Below are 16,639 nucleotides of genomic sequence, written 5' to 3' on the forward strand. Positions count from 1 at the left end.
AGTAATAAATGTTATTTGCAGTTAACAATTTTCTTTTTTCTTTATTACAATATTTATGGCAAGACTAGGTATTTAAGGCAGCGCAGATGGGGTACCGTCCCCTACTTGATTGTCCATCAATATAGTTCTTATAAATCGCATTTAAGAAACGCACATATATTCAACTAAAAGCATACCGTGTAATGCGTTCCCTAAATAACGGAAAGAGCAACAATGCACGTGACAAACTCTAGTCAGCATTGAGCGCTGTACTAAGTGGATTTTAACACGATTGACGAATTTTAGTGTTACGGGTACCTCGAAACTGTGTTCGCAGGTCCTTTGAGCAGTGGAATGGGCAGCTGAATTACTTTTCATATCTATTTAACTTCCTTTACTACATTACTTAATCTTTTTATTTTAACAAATTTAAATTACATATCTATCTATATTCAGTATTCACATTTATAGTAAAGGCACTGATCGCTTTCGAATACAACTTGTTATTTTTTTGTTATAAATCCAGTACTAAAAAGATTGGAGAAATAAATGCTTTTGCGCATTACTCCGAAGTGCACCTAAATGAGATGGAGAACTTTTTAAAGCTCATAATAATATATTCGTGGGGACGTGGCATTGTGGTGGCTACAGTGGTTGGTAAGGGAGTTATTTACTTCTTTCTTCAGTAACTCATGAATGGTATGGTAATAACCCAAGTACGGTTAAGGTCTGTTACGGCCAACGACCTACGGAGACCTCGAAGTAAACAAAACGGTCGGCCAGGCAATAAAATAATCTTTCAGAACTTAGCTCTCCCACTTTTGAATTGGAAAAGTCAATTATAATACATTATTTCTATATAATAAGGCATATTCCATTGGACTCATCAATTCTAAGCAATTTTCAAAGGCACTATTAAATTCCGAAGTCTTTTACGTAACGTCATCGGAATTCCGTCCATTTCGCAGTACAAAGCTGGTGAGGCGATCGATATCTGGCGACCTTCCGCCATTCAGCATAGGATATACAGATTGTACCTATGTTCAGCTCTTGCGTAATGTTTAACTTGCTATTCTGTACTTTGAAAGTATACACACGCATGGGATCAATAGCGGAGTATCACTATGATCATATGTCATTAGAATGAGATCCATGAAGAAGTATCACTCAGATTCCTCTCTTCTCTGACTCTCTATAGAATGGATTTTTTGTCCATATTTATTTAAATTAAAGATCTATAAAGAGTTATCTCCAAGATTCCTTTCTCGTATAGTCAATAGTATGGGATTAATATTGAGTCACTATGATTCCTCTTTCCCCTGACTGCTCTGCTGATATGATAATAAATAAGACCAGACTGCTAAAATTATAGAACATGTTAATAAGAGTGGGCAACATTACAAGAAATAGGCCATGTGGGAGTGTGGAAAGATGATGAATATATACATCATTATTGGGACTACTTCATTTGTAATTAAATGAACTAGGCAGTTACTAATAATTTTTTTTTTTTTGAAGAAATGAATTTACATCATGTCATACCAAAAATGAGAGACAAAATAGCTAATGCGTACCATTTTCTCCTTCCATTCTATGCTGATAGCAGTGTTCTACAAGTTTACAAGTTTATAATATGTGGTTGTTTCGGTTATACGATTTAAGCTTTAATAAAAAAAATACTAGTCTTAGCCCATATGTAATATGTATATCAGGATATGTTTCTATCAATTGAATGACAGTGAAAGGACAATAAACTTTACTCCTATAGGTTTGAATATCGTTAGTCACCACTCCTTTCCAACAGCCATCGAAATTGTATTATCATATACATTTTATTTAACCACAAGTAATATAAAATTTATTGTATCTTATCTATAAATCATACCCACTGTTTTGAATAAGTTTACACGAGTACTAGAAGACAAATTTCACAAACATCAGGAACTTCTCATTCAAGACCCATTGAATTTGATATACAGAGCTTTCAGAGCTAAAGTTTAATGAAAAAGCTCGAGTTACATAAGAGCTGTGACCTAAATACAGCGCATGTTTGAAAGCGTTTCTAGGTTATGAGAAATTTCTTCGAAGGGAAAAAACAAAAATAGAATATACACAATACGTAACGAGCTTTTCATTCGAGGCTTCGCTTGGATGCCCTTCGCGTTATTTTGTACCTTCTCCTATTGGACACCTTATAAAGGTTCCTGCGATAAAAACATCAATCTAAAAATATTTTTCAACCTATCGCACTAAAATCAATATCATGTATTTAGGTATGAGCTATTTATTTGTTTTCGTACTAATAATTTAATGGTTGACAGAAGAAAGGTACCTAGCTAAAATGCGTCAAAGTTCTCAATTGATTCTTTTTTATTCATAATTTCTTCTCACTTCTTAAATTGATACTGATATATATTAATGCGAAAACATTGTTGATTATCTTTCATTTACGTTGAAACAGAGCGATTTTAATTTTAATATTTTGTGATAGTTCGGAGGCTAGAGAGCCACATAGGCCATTTTTTACCGCGGTGAAATTTAATTTCCTTAATTTTTTTAATTTCCTTTCACCACGCGGGTAGAACCACGGACTGAAAGCTAGTTTTGGTTATTATTTATGCTTGTTTCCACATCACAAATGATGCGGGTGGGATCCCGTTTAAGTTATTATCATGCAGGAATGCGTGGGGATTTGAATTGGTTACAACTCGTTGAAATTATAACGAGTATGTGGGTATGCCGTATCCACGCTAAAACATGACTTGTTAAAAAATGTTCTTCAAAAAAATTTAAATCTCTCAAAGTAAACTCTAATTGGCTATTTATTACCTTATAAGTTGTAAACTATAACTGATCGCGCTAGATATTAAAAACCAAAATCGGTCAAGTGCGAGTCGGTCTGTCGGGTTAAAGAGCAACTGCATTTTTTTTAACGATATCGTGTTTGCAAACATATTATGACGTAAAGCTGGTGAGTCAATAGGTATGCTAGAAGCCTCCCAAGCGTCTAAAGCTAATCCGCGTCGTAATACTTGACTCTGGGTCAACGAACATTCGGCCAAGGTTAATATGGGGTGAAGGTAAAGGGATTAGGGTCTGAATTGTCGAGTAAATTAGTACGGACTGTCTGCGGATGATATCCGAGCTTTTGATGTTCGTTTGAAGTTAAAGTAATGGAGTAATAATAAAAAGAAATAAGTTAAATACGTTTTGGAAGATGGTCGGTCATAATTTAAACAATTATTTGACGGTAAATAATGTTATACATAGATAGAAGATTTTTCTTTTGAAAGTACATCTGTCAGTTCTTATATCCGCATTTCACTTTTTTTTTGTCGAAAAATGTGCTTCATGGGCACTCTAAGAAAAGGTATTTATGACCAAAACATAATGCATATATAGTAACACTAGCTGGAAACCGCGGCGTCACTCGCGTGATACCCGGATAAAAGCTTATGTGCTAATCCAGACTATACCAAATTTCTATATCAAATTTCACACAGATACTCGTACGATAAGCAGTTTCCGCGTGAAAGAGTAACAAACATCCATATATCCATCCATCCTTATAAACTCTCGCGTTTATTATATTAACAGGATAGCTATACCATAAACAATTTTGTACCGGTTTCAAGGATCCAGTACTTCCATAGAAGAATAGTCAATAACCATGTAAATCGTGCAATATCGATCGATTCTAATATCATTAGAATCCAAAATGCACGTTTAAATTGACTTACTGAAACCAATTTAACATTGTTCAACTCAAGGTGACATCCACCAAGCGTAACATCGGGCACAATAAACCAAGTTAACAATAATGGATGCACAGGAATATTATAAAGGCGTAGTATTTACGTGTACATGATTCACTGTAATATAGATTTTTAAAATACATTTCCCGTAAGAGCGGTGGTTGGAGGGTTGTTGTATACAATTATACAATATTAATTAAAATTAGAGTAAGTAATTTATTCAGGTTCAGTTCAATTTGTTTCAGTTTTCAATTTCATTTTGTTCACTTTCGGAAACTTTTAATTTTCCTTTTAAATGGAAAACTATTGAGCGAATTTTATAATTATTATAGTTGTAATAACTATGCTTCAAATTGCTTTAAATGCAGGAAATGCAAACAACAACTTCATATCATTATTCTCAATAAAAAGAATAGTAACTTCTCATCCGTCAAAATTCAATAAATGAACGAATTCATGTCTATTTTATAATATCACTTACAATCCGCACCGGTTTTACTCGTAGTATGATTTTTCTCTCAATAAAAAGCTTGTCCTCAAAAACAAGAACGTTTTAAAAAAAATTGCCGAATTGGTCGAGTTATTCTTGAGATTTACGCCGAACAGCATACTAGGCGTTACATTTTTAATTATAAAGATAAATCTAAATGTTTATAAAGTACTCTATGTAAGAACCAATGAGCCTACTATGCCATCTAGAGTTTTATGCCGGTAACTCAGCTTATATCGCACTAATACACAAATCCACACAACAAGGACGATATTTGCAAATGTATATTCGTACAATGTACTATATTAGCACGCAAGTAAGTGTCCCGAGCTAGGTTTATATTTTCCTTCCTTAAATCTTTGCTGAACAGTTAAGGCCTTACCCAATGAAGTTATAATTGCATTCTAGTTTCGATTTAAACTATCGATGCTGCATACAGAAAAATTTAATATTAAAAGACTAAAAAGGGACCCCTTTACATACCTGTAGTAACTGTAAGCTATGGCCACGTACCACAATAAAAAGATAATCATCTTTCTTCTTCTTTGTTAGATCAAAAGTTATAGCCAAGTTTCTGAAACATTATATTGCATTTAACTTATAACTATATTTCAATAGGCCTGTAAAATTTTTATGAGCAAAAGCGAAGAAACGAATCTGTAACTAGGTGGACATAAAGGTTGTCAATTTTAAATACTATTGAGATTTCAGATGGATATCAACTCTCATGGCCATGTGTTATTATTTTTTTGTTAATAAAATGACTTAATCTTTCCATTTTTATTTCTTTATATGCTAACAACTACATACATTTTCCAAAGATATCAAATATGTATGATGAAAGCATTTTATGTGATTGCATATACTAAAAATAAAAACCATTTCCTCCACACCTTTTTAAATTTTTAATGTATCCATATCGTGAATGTGGATGCATTTTCTCATTTTAAAAGTTAATAAGAATTGAATCGGCTTTATGTATTGAACAATAAATTATGTAGCGACGCACATGTTTTTAGGTTTATGTAGTGACAAGATTGTCTCTCAAAATCAACAATGTCATTGAATAATAAAGAAGAAAAGCTGGTAGTACATGCCTTTTTTGAAAGTATTTATATGTGTGTGAGCTATTCAGCACACAAATATACTTAAGTTCTAACAGAAACCTTCCAACCTGCCTACCATCAAAATTTTTCAGTCTTATTATTTCCTTATTTTTACTTTGAGTTGTTTACGTTAGATTATAATAGTACCTAATTGAATAAGAGTGGTTTTTTTGTACTCTGTTAATTCCTTGGTGACAGTTAGATATTAAAATAAAAACGGAATTTAAAAACGATAAGCTATAAACAGAAATGTTGTAGATATAGTATCATATTTATATATATATTTTATAAAATATATATATAATATATAATAATAAATATAATAATAACTTACCGCTGTATATAAATATATATCTCTAAATGTCAAGATTTTTCTAGAAGGCCATGGAAAATGAAGGACTCTATACGCATAGATCCATAGACGTATACAGGTGTCCACCGGTGGTATTGAACCTACGCACAATAGAACATTCAATTGTATTTATACGTAATCAAATGTGCAAAACTATAGGTTCTATTGAGCATAGTACACCATCAGCGGGACACCCCGTATAAGTGAATAAAATGTTTTATTTTGATTTAATTTTCGCTCCAAATATTAGCACGGCTAGTTTTAAACAAATACAAAATTATTTGATTTTGGAACACGTTTGTTTCTTTGCGTTGAAATTTTTTTCCTGGGTTGTCTTTGCTCTTCTACTGATATACAATTAATTCTTTTATATAGATTTATCAATAGTTTCAGTTTTATTGAATGTACAGCAATATTACCTATCTGAACAAGCATGTAAGGTAGACAGATTAAAGAAAAACATGATAATAATTAAACAAGTATATTGGAATAACACCTCAAAAACTTACACTAATAATATATTTTTAGTAACATTTGAATATCATTATTAATATTATCACATTATTTATAATTACTACACGTTTAATAGGTAGTTTTTCAAACAAAAATATGGCAAATATTTAAAGAAATACAACTTATATAGATTTTTTAATTTTTTTACTTGAATGTCCGTTTCCTAGCATGTAAGCATGTTTAATAAAAATCGCTCAAAGATGGCAGCAACAGAAAATGCAACTCCCTCAATTTGGGCATCAAATCAAGGGGTCAAACCCTACTAGTAATATGTGTTAGTGTTAAATATCAAATTGAAGATGGCCGATAACACAACATGGGGTGGGGGAGTTTCAATTTATTAGTCACTTTGCCTGTAGAAAAAATATGATAAACATATGAGAAAATTACATTTACTCATATACTAACAAATGAGAAATCTATCTATTTGGTCCTTAATATTTCATTGTTTACATTTTTAATATACCTATTTTCAATAACATTTCAATATACTTGGGTAAAATCTTATAAAACCACATCCAACATATATAAAACATCTTCTATTGATAACAAAAAAAAAAAAAAAAACTTCACAATAATTCAGTATGCAGCGACGAATCCCTTGTGTAGCTTCTCTACATACTCCTTACGGCACTCCATATCGTCAGCTGGCCTGTTGTATGGCAACCACACCGGTTCTCCGACGAAAAAGCGTTTGGCCCGAATGAAATTCTGAAAAAATTATCCCGTTGCTCAACTTTATGAAGCAGTATGCTCATTTATTTGCCTTTAATTAACAGATCGTAATGGTCAACATGGCAATTTAATCTTTATATAAATAATAGATTTTTTTATGTCATAGCGGGCAACAGAGCTGGTGGGTCGCCTGATGGTAAACGATCACCACCGCCCATGAACATTTGCAGAGGCTCAGACCTCTGAGAATGGTCTGCCCGCTTTTAAGGAATAAGGGATAAGGAAATATTGATGACTGGAAACAATGGAATGAACTGGGAAGGGCTAGGAGACGGAAATAGGCCTGCGGCTCCCCCACTCACCGTACGAAACACAATAGCAAGATATTATTTCACGCCGGCTTTCTGTGGGGGTGTGGTATATCTCCGGTGCGAGCTGGGCCAATTCGTGCCGAAGCATTCTCGACTCCCACAATAAAAAATTACGCGAATTGATAAAAAAATAAACAAACATAATATAGTTGCATTAAAGGGCGGCCGTGAAATACGTGAGGATTTTTTTTTCATTTCTGTGAGAAGAGATCCCTCTATCCAACGTAAGATTAGATGAGATTTAATTTGACTCGACCCCCTACTCCCCTTAAAAATCTCACGTAACTTATGGACGGCCCCTTGGCAAATGAATTATGAAAAAATTTATTAGCGATACGTGCGAATTGATAATTTTTTACAGGTAACCTGTCTTAAATTCATTGCATCCTTCCTCAACATTAATTTATAATTAATAATACATATATATCATATCAAATCATATAAATATATATAAAAGCTTACATTAGAATCAAGAGTGAATCTATGATAAATCCCACTGGGTATGATGATCAGATCCCCGGGGAACACGGCGATGCGGATCCACTGGTCTTTGCTGTCTCGTACGTCAAAGTATCCGGAACCTTCTAGCACCAGCCTGAAACATGTGGAATAAAAATTTATTAAGTGTGAAATTTAACAGTCATAAAAATGTTTATTGGTTAAATCCTTCCATAATAATAAGCACACTATATATATTTTTTTTCTATACAGTTTCCATTTTTATGTAATATACTTTTGTTATTTTTCTTTTTCGGGTTTGCATTTTAGACCTCTCTCTCTCTTCCCAATGCATGCAAGTTATAAAATACTGCAGTTTGAGACTAGAGTATGCTCAAATTGACAGTTCTTATTTCATCCATAATTTGTTTACCTCAGTACTGTTTCATTTGGTGAAAAATGTGACAAAACTATGTATCACAAAATGACAACTTCCTTGAGCTTCAATGAGTACATTGAATAAAATGCAATGTAATAAATCTACACTTGCTCATGAATATTAGAAAGTGTGTTTGTTTGTCTTTCACATCACAACAAAGAGATATTATACTATGATTTTTGTATCTGGAGAAAGTTAGTGAGGTTAGAGAGTGACATATCCCAAAATAAAACATCACATTTCCACTAGAATTTCCTTTGACCATGTATGCAAAGTCACAGGCCGACAGCTAGCATTAGTATAAAGGAAAGATTTGTATTTTTGTATGGAAATAAAAACTCAAAAATAACTCATTCAATTTATAAGACAAATAATTCAACTATCAATTTTAATAATACTTTTATTGTTCTTAAGACACATTTTAAATGAATAATGTGGTCTAGTTTATATATATGTGAAAAAATTTTACCTTATTTCTTCATCAGTATGCAAGTGTTCCGTGTAGAATGATTTCAGTTTTTCCTCATAGTTGGCTAAGCACTTCTCGGAGCATGTAATTTCATCTTCATATGTGTATCCTCTCTCCTTTTTTAGCTTATCCAAAACTCCATCTGTGGCAAATGTCTCTACATTGAGCTGTGAAATAATTAATATCTCATAAGACATAGAAAATAAATAAAAAATTACATTTCCCTTCAAAATAAATGCTATGAAAACTAGACTTAAAAATATGAGAAGTTCATAATTCCTTTTATCAAAATTGTAAGATGTCTATTTTTGTTAATATGGATGAAATAATGTTGTTATGATTGATAACATACAAAGATTGAATAAAAATGCTGTGTCAAAGTTCAAACTTATAGATATCAAAGATTTTTCTGTAAAGTGTACAAATAAAAACAGTTTAAATTGTGGTAGTGAAGGTGTTTAAGTATATATTGATTCAAAGAGCATTATGAAAACAAATAATATTATATAAATATAAATTCATAATTAAGAAAAAGAAATGGTTGATTTGCATATTCTACTGAGTATTTTCTCAACAAATAAAGTTATATTACCTTAAAAAAAGTTATAAAACACACTTAATAATTTAAAAGCACGTTAAAATTAAATAGATAATTAGCTTTGGTATTGACCCTTGAAGTCAATTGTGCTGATAGATAAAAAACTGGGACCAACAGTACTTGTGATAAGAGTGGTAAACTTACTTTAAAATATTCTACACCGGTTTTCTTCAATAAATCGTTCACTGAGATGTATTCTGGAGGATTTCTATGGTGTTCCAGGCGCTGGTCACTTTGAGTGTCATCATCCATATACCATACCTTCACCATTTTCACAAGTGTAAAATTCTGATAGAAAAATGGTTTGGTTTGTTCAATTGTTAATTCTATAAAACGAGCAATCGTAGTCGTAATGATCGAACTGCGAAGAATAATAAAGAATTGTATTTACAATTAATTGGCAGCTATCTAATTTACTTTGACTTTGACAATTGATTAACAAGTGACAACTTTTTTTGAGAGCAGAGAGCACAAATTAAAATAACAGTCTTCTCTATTGCATACATTGGAATATTTAGGACTTTTAGTCTGTAACTAAGCCCTTGGGTTCATTCTATACCTAGAAAACCAAGACCCAAGTTGTTATAGATAAACGGGGTAAATGTACTAACTTCTGAACTCTGTAACTGTTAATGGTTTTACCTCATTAATGATTTTTTGATTACCTTGTTTGTGTACTTCAGCGAATAGTACAACCATCAAGAAAAATATCCGTTACGTGACAGGCAGAAAGGCTAGGCTTGAGGACTACTGTTTAATAAAAATGCAAATTGTATCCTTTTTTTTTTTATTTATCATGCAAACTATACATGTAATGCTTTGGGTAAAACTTGTTACTGTATTAATAAATAAATGAATGTTTTTTAGCCTCCATTTCCATGGATTGACTTTGTGTGTTAGGTTCCTTAGTTATAATTCGGCACAATTACACTATAAAATTTGTCCTTTATAAATTGTTTGCGTAAGTAATTTTCTAAATTATAATCCTTTGCTTTAATAGCTTCCGGCACTTTATGGTAACTAACGGTTTAATAAACATTGACTATTTCATTTTATTTGTATATTTTTTGGACTTTATAAGTAAAAATTATAATAATATCCTTTTATAGCCTAAGTGAAAAATGAAACACACAACTCAATGCCAGTAAAAATAAATTTAATTTATTAATATTTATTAGAATACACATATAATCTAAATTACATACAATAGAATGGGTTTTCTACAACAAATAAAAAATATTTAAGCTCATGGTATCGAAATAAATTATTATTATCCACATCTCTATAATATAATTAGTTGCCTTATTTGAAGAAACTTTAGAAATTTAAGTTCTTACATTGGATTATTATTAACATTAAGTGAAAGTTACATTTCAATGAATATGGTAAGTAATTATGTATTATTAAAGATATCATAAGTGATATAATGTTTGTTGTATCTTAAAAATAGTTTCATTTGATATGATTATAATACAAACAGAAAACCTATGTAGTTCCCTTTCTACAACCAAAAAATACTACTCACAACCCGAATTTTCATTAAGAAAAATTACTAATGTTGAAAAAATACCAACTATACATATTATATGTTTACAAAAGCGAATTGAACACTTTTTTTATTTAACCCTATCTCCGAATAAAAGTATGTTCCACTTTAATTTCATCATATTAGGAGATTAATAACAAATTGTACTTAATCAAAGACAATAGAGCATCTATGAATATTTTTATCTATGAATGGAATATAGTTTGATTACAATAAAATAAGTGTTAAGTTCGCCGCAAGATTGTAAAAACCGTAAAATATAAACTAATTCGCGAGATTGCAAACTGTCAAAAATTTTGTTTTTTTTTTTACTATAATGCGAAAATAGCGTAGTTATGTATTATGCCGAGAATTTACCTCCCCCAAACGTCCATCAGGTGCAGATTATGTATAAATAGATTATAATATTTAATCTAACGCAAAATAATGTGTTGGATTGTAAGCATTATGTTACGGATGACAATTTTTTGACGGATTACAATTCGCAGAATCGATTATAATAATCTATCGGTGTTTACAGTTTTATGGTGACATTTACACAATAAAGCAAATTACAATAATTAATTTCAAATGTTCAAATAAGAACAACTATCCACTCAGAACAATAAAATTCACAGAAACATAAACTGAACAATATAAATGCAACAAAGTAGTGGACGGAAAGCAAAATCACAATAAGAACTCATACACATAGGTACCAAATAAAAATATTTCAAAAACAAATTGTAAATAGATTTTACACAAAGCAGTAAGAAGTGAATATATTTATGTAAATATATTTTGGAAGGGGAATAAAATCATTGATATAAGAAGAGTATGTATGACGCAGCCTGCTAGCTTAATCAGCTGTTCAATTAAAAGACTAGCCTACTTGTTAAATGTCACCGTTCAAGTAACGCCCTGGATTATATAAATTATGTAAAAGCTGATGCGAGAAAATTCTTTGAATTTTTGTATTGACACATTAATCATATATAATATTATTATTTTAGAAAACATGTATTCAGATGACATTTATTTAAATTTTACATGTAAAGTGCATTGAGGTATGTGCGAATGTAGAGTTATTTCGAAAATTAGTGGATACAGAAGTTGTCTCAGTATGAAAATATAATATATAATAACATCATCTTTGTCAAGCGTTTTTTTACGCTGCTAGAATTACCCCAAAGCACCTTAAAATGTTTTATATCCTTTTAGAGTAAATTTTCAATTGTTAAGTTTATTTATATAGCTAGAACGTGTGTCTCATGTATTTTTTTTTTCTTTGGATTAAATTTCTATTGTACTGTTATATTATTTAAATGGGATATTTTAACTATGTATATTGTTTCAGGGTGACTCTTTTTGCGTTCAAAAAGAGCACACTAAAACAAAATAAGTCCCTTATCAAACGATGTTTTGATATTTAATGAGTTAGTTGCTATATTTAAAAATATTTTAGGCAAGTGCATATAGTAATAACAATTTTAAAAACTACCAAAATCAAATCGAAAGTAAATAAAGTCCCATAATACTATGCATTTTAAAATCACAAAATTACCGAATGTTTAAATAAAATTTAAAAATAAACGTTACACGGTCATATTTTGGTAAGTTATACGAATTTAAGTAAATTGAATTAAATTATAATATATTACAGATAATAGCATTATGAAGCTAAAATATAATATTATGAACAAAAACTAATTTGAATATTGAGATCATTAGCATCTATTTCTATATTATGCAAATTAATATAATTTTAGATATCGACATTCATTTGGCGTTTAAGAAGCCTTTAAAGATATAATCCCGCCTTATTTTGTATTTAATCCATGATTTAGACACATATTAAATTACTTATTTTAAAGAAATCTGACATTTGGCGGGAATTGTAATTTTTTGTTTAATATTACCAGCTTTTAACTACGAATGAGAGTTGCAAGTAAAATTGTTTGAGTTTAAGAATATAGTGTATGCTGTAGTTTTATGTTTTATCACAAAATTAAGTACTAAATAATTATTAGATATTTACAATAGCCATAAAATTAAATAAATAAATTGATAAGTCGTATGAACAATATTAAAATTATAGTTATTTGTCACACCTCGTACACCCATTGATATATGGGGCCATGGAATATTTAAAAAATATTCATCCCACCATTCAGACTAATTAAAAACCCACAGTTCACAGTTTCTACATAAAAGTTGTATAAATACCAAATCTGCTAAAGATTTAAAGCAAAAAAAGCATTACATATTTGACTTAAATATTTTATCTATTCCGCGAAAGTCAGTGATGGACTTAAAGTTAACGGTTTTTTCATATATTCACCAATATATTTATAGAGAAATATTTCAAAGTATACCTCACCGTCTTTATTCAATAAAGACCGATCAAGGTTACTAATAAAATAATCACTTAATAAATACGAATGGAGTTATTAAAAATTTATTCATCGCTCTATCCCTTTTCAGTAAGTGACTTGCACGTATGTGAGAAAGAGAAATGTATGTGTAGAATCAAATAAAATGTATCTGGGGCTTATTCAGGTACTATGAACGATTTTCGGCGATTTCCGATTAAATATTCACTTTGGATTACAGACAAATGACATGCGCTTCATTTGCGACGTCGCAAAACGCCATCGCAGAAAAAATGTTGGAAAAAACAGCGCGAACTTTCTAGTCCTAAATACAGTCACAATAAGAAGACAACAATTGTAAAAGCTACAAATGTACTAAATTATTTACACAACACAAAATAACGTTAAAGTAATTGAAATACACTAACTCTGAAGATAAGTTTTTATCTTAAATCTTAATAACTAAATTGTCACAAATGTCACATAGTGTCTGAGTTTGTTTTTATAACTTGGTGTGTTTCACTGTGTCAGTCCAATAGTTTTGTATGGTCATAGCTTCTAGAGAGTTCAGGAACGAGTCGTTGTCCAGGCTGTACATTTCTTCTGAATTGTCCTGGAAAGTGAAATTTAAGCGGTAAATTTTGTGTTTACTGACGGATAAAGATGTTTAAGAAATAGGTTCATTTATTATGGCTTAATTGAACGGAAAGAATGAATAATTTTTTTTCGATTTGAGGCTTACAAATAAATCTTTGGCTAGCAAAGTATACAAAGAAACTCAATTAGCGATACAGATCAGAATATACAAAATGTTCGATAATGTTTAATTTTTAAATTATATAGACGTGGGACTTTTAAGATTCCTTTAAAGTTTAAACTATTGGTCGAGCTTAGCGCAATTGCATCAATGAAACATTGCCAATAAAGTGCATATTCAACATTATTAATTGGTCAACAAATAAAGAAACTTACTCTTATAGTGCTATCATCAAGATATCCACTCGAGTCAGGGTTAGAACATTTATCGTTCAACGTCTGAGGTTTGTTCAGATACCGCCTTCGGTATAGAATGAACGCAGTGCTCCCAGCCAATGCCGCTAACACCAGAGCAGCAAACGATATGCCAGCTATCGCGCCAGTATCCATCCCGCCTTCGCCGGGATCTATGACCCGTCTAGAAGATTCTATATTCGGCGGTATCCTCGTTTGCAAGAACGCCGTTTCCAAGGATAACGGCTTTTCAGTCACTATCCGACTCTCCAACAGTCCCTCTAAAGCAATACCATCTTTTATAAAGTCTGGTCTCGTCAAATTACGCCTTTTGGGAGCGGATGTCGCGTTCTGCGCTTCTGTCACGTTCGTAAATGTTCCTGCAGTTGTGTTCACACTGGGGTTGCTTTCAAAAGTTGCATTGTCTGTGATGTTCACTGGAGTCCACTGAATTTGGACGGCGTCTGTTGTCAACGATACATTTGGCGCGACAGAACTCTTTGGTATTTCCTTTTGAGTTACGTTCTCTGGCGACTTTGTAGTAGTTATTTGTGGTGTTTTCGTGAAATACATAGCTCTAGGCTGTCTCTCGGCATAACGTTCAGTTTCAAGGTTCGATCCCTGTTCTAGTTCGTCTGACTGAGGCGCAGCAAGGGTTCTTCCGGTGCTCACTGAAATGATAAGATAGGACATAATTAGTCATTAAGTATCAAGCTCTTTAAAAGTCTCAAGGTAAAGATAACATAACTGGCAGAAAATGAGTATTTATTTAACATTTTAAAGACATTAATTATTTATTTCACCTATTTCGTAGAACTCTAGATAAATTTGACGAAAAAAGTGGATAGCTAATAATAACAAGTGGATAAATAAGCGTATAATTTAGCGCGTACCGCCTCTAAAACCACCCACATATTTTATAGGGATTACATTATTTGAATATTCAAACGTCATAACGACGATTGCAAGAAATACGAGTACAAATCAAAATGTCACGGTTAACGTTGAGAAGGGTTTCATATTTAGGAAAATGTCCTTGAAAGTCTGTCCAGACAACGGTTCATTGAACAAGTTTCTGTAGGTTCTCCATAAAATGAACAATCTTTTTTTAATCTGTTAAGTTATTAAGTAAGGATAACATACATTGCGCGTTACATATATGGATATATATACCATGGATGCGATATTATTATACGATATGCAGGAGAAAAAACCATAACTTCATATAGGAATTTTATATTTTTCGTACCAACGTAACATTCAGCTGATGATTCAGCAATTACATTAGTTTCGCAGGAGGGCAGCGAATTAAAATTCATGAAGCGTGCGAAATTTGCGTACATGCGGGTAGTTCAATGTTTATCGTGTTGGATTTCAATCAATTGTATCTAATTCGTAATAACTGTGATTTCGTCAGATATATTTATGTTTTGTAAAATGTTACTCATTAATATCATCAATAAAACAACATCCTGTATTAGACTATAGAACATTCTTTCGAAATCTTCTTATCCACGAATATAAATTTAATATAATACAGCTATAGACTGAGCGTAATTTATTTGTATTTTTTTCATGGCATAAACTTTTTCAATAGTTTTGCTACGCACGAAATGATAAATATAATATTCAAATAGACAGGTCATAGGAATCAGTGACCCCGTCTATTTAATCCGTGAGCACGAATTAATATTGGCAACATTACCATTGTGATATAATAAAGCCTACCATAGCCTTCCATCATTTCGTTCATTTATGTAGACGAGATGAAATGTCTGCAAACGTATTCTTCTTCTATCAAACCGTTCTGCGGAACATTTACCTTTGTAATTGTTATATCAGAATAGACAATAGTTACTCGGTTACGTGGTTCCTTCGAATAAATCGACATAGGCCATTATTAAGGCTTTCCATGAAGGATGATTTTGCGACAACCTTGATAACTTCCCGTACTACAATGCTGATACGAATTGTCAATGCTACGCGTTCCGTCTTATGCCATTGTTTTCAAACTAGGTCTTTGATAACGTTTTCTTTAGGAATGCGGGAAAATGGGACAATACTTTTTACCCATTCAAGCGTTGACATTATGTTTTTTTTTTGTTTTATAAGAGTTCGATCGAGACTTCAGATTTGATCTAATATTTGATAAATGAAGGATTTAAACAACGTTTGCAATTATAACTTACACGGTGAATGCTGAATGAGAAACATGTATGGACATTGCCGACATCCTATTAATATTATAAATGCGAAAGTTTGTATGGATGTATGGATGTTTGTTACTCTTTCACGTAAAAACTACTGAACCAATTGCCATGAAATTTGGTACGTAGACAGCTGGATAACTGGAATAACATATAGGCAACTTTTTATCCCGCTATTCCTACGGGATACGGACTTACGCGGGTGGATCCGCGGGGCGCAGCTACAAAATATTAAATTTCTTGAGAATTAAGGCTTAGTTGCCATTATACTATATGAATCAATTTATGTTAAATACATTACTTTAACTACACTGATGTTATGTTACATCTTGAAATATAAATTTAAAATCTAGAAATAAA

At 31.6% G+C, this 16,639-nt stretch overlaps 2 protein-coding genes across 5 annotated transcripts in view; both read right to left on the reverse strand.

Annotated features, from left to right (window-relative positions):
• Positions 1-6,147: 6,147 nt before the first annotated feature.
• Positions 6,148-9,611, reverse strand: LOC119838796 (1,2-dihydroxy-3-keto-5-methylthiopentene dioxygenase). The gene is made up of 4 exons (XM_038364913.1): positions 9,330-9,611; positions 8,588-8,754; positions 7,704-7,836; positions 6,148-6,906 (listed from the first exon to the last, which is right to left on the reverse strand). The coding sequence occupies exons 1-4, from the start codon at positions 9,453-9,455 to the stop codon at positions 6,775-6,777; spliced, it is 558 nt and encodes a 185-aa protein (XP_038220841.1). The 5' UTR covers positions 9,456-9,611; the 3' UTR covers positions 6,148-6,774.
• A 1,419-nt stretch (positions 9,612-11,030) lies between these two features.
• The window catches only part of LOC119838785, a 58,988-nt gene continuing 53,379 nt past the window's right edge, over positions 11,031-16,639 (reverse strand). For all 4 annotated transcript variants that reach the window (XM_038364887.1, XM_038364889.1, XM_038364890.1 and 1 more), the window contains 2 exons: positions 14,055-14,743; positions 11,031-13,695 (listed from right to left, as the gene is read on the reverse strand). In XM_038364887.1, the coding sequence (XP_038220815.1) occupies positions 13,585-13,695; positions 14,055-14,743 (800 nt within the window). In that variant the 3' untranslated portion in view covers positions 11,031-13,584. The remainder of the gene's footprint in view (positions 13,696-14,054; positions 14,744-16,639) is intronic.

Source organism: Zerene cesonia, unplaced genomic scaffold (assembly GCF_012273895.1).
Source record: "Zerene cesonia ecotype Mississippi unplaced genomic scaffold, Zerene_cesonia_1.1 Zces_u005, whole genome shotgun sequence".
NCBI lineage: Eukaryota > Metazoa > Arthropoda > Insecta > Lepidoptera > Pieridae > Zerene > Zerene cesonia.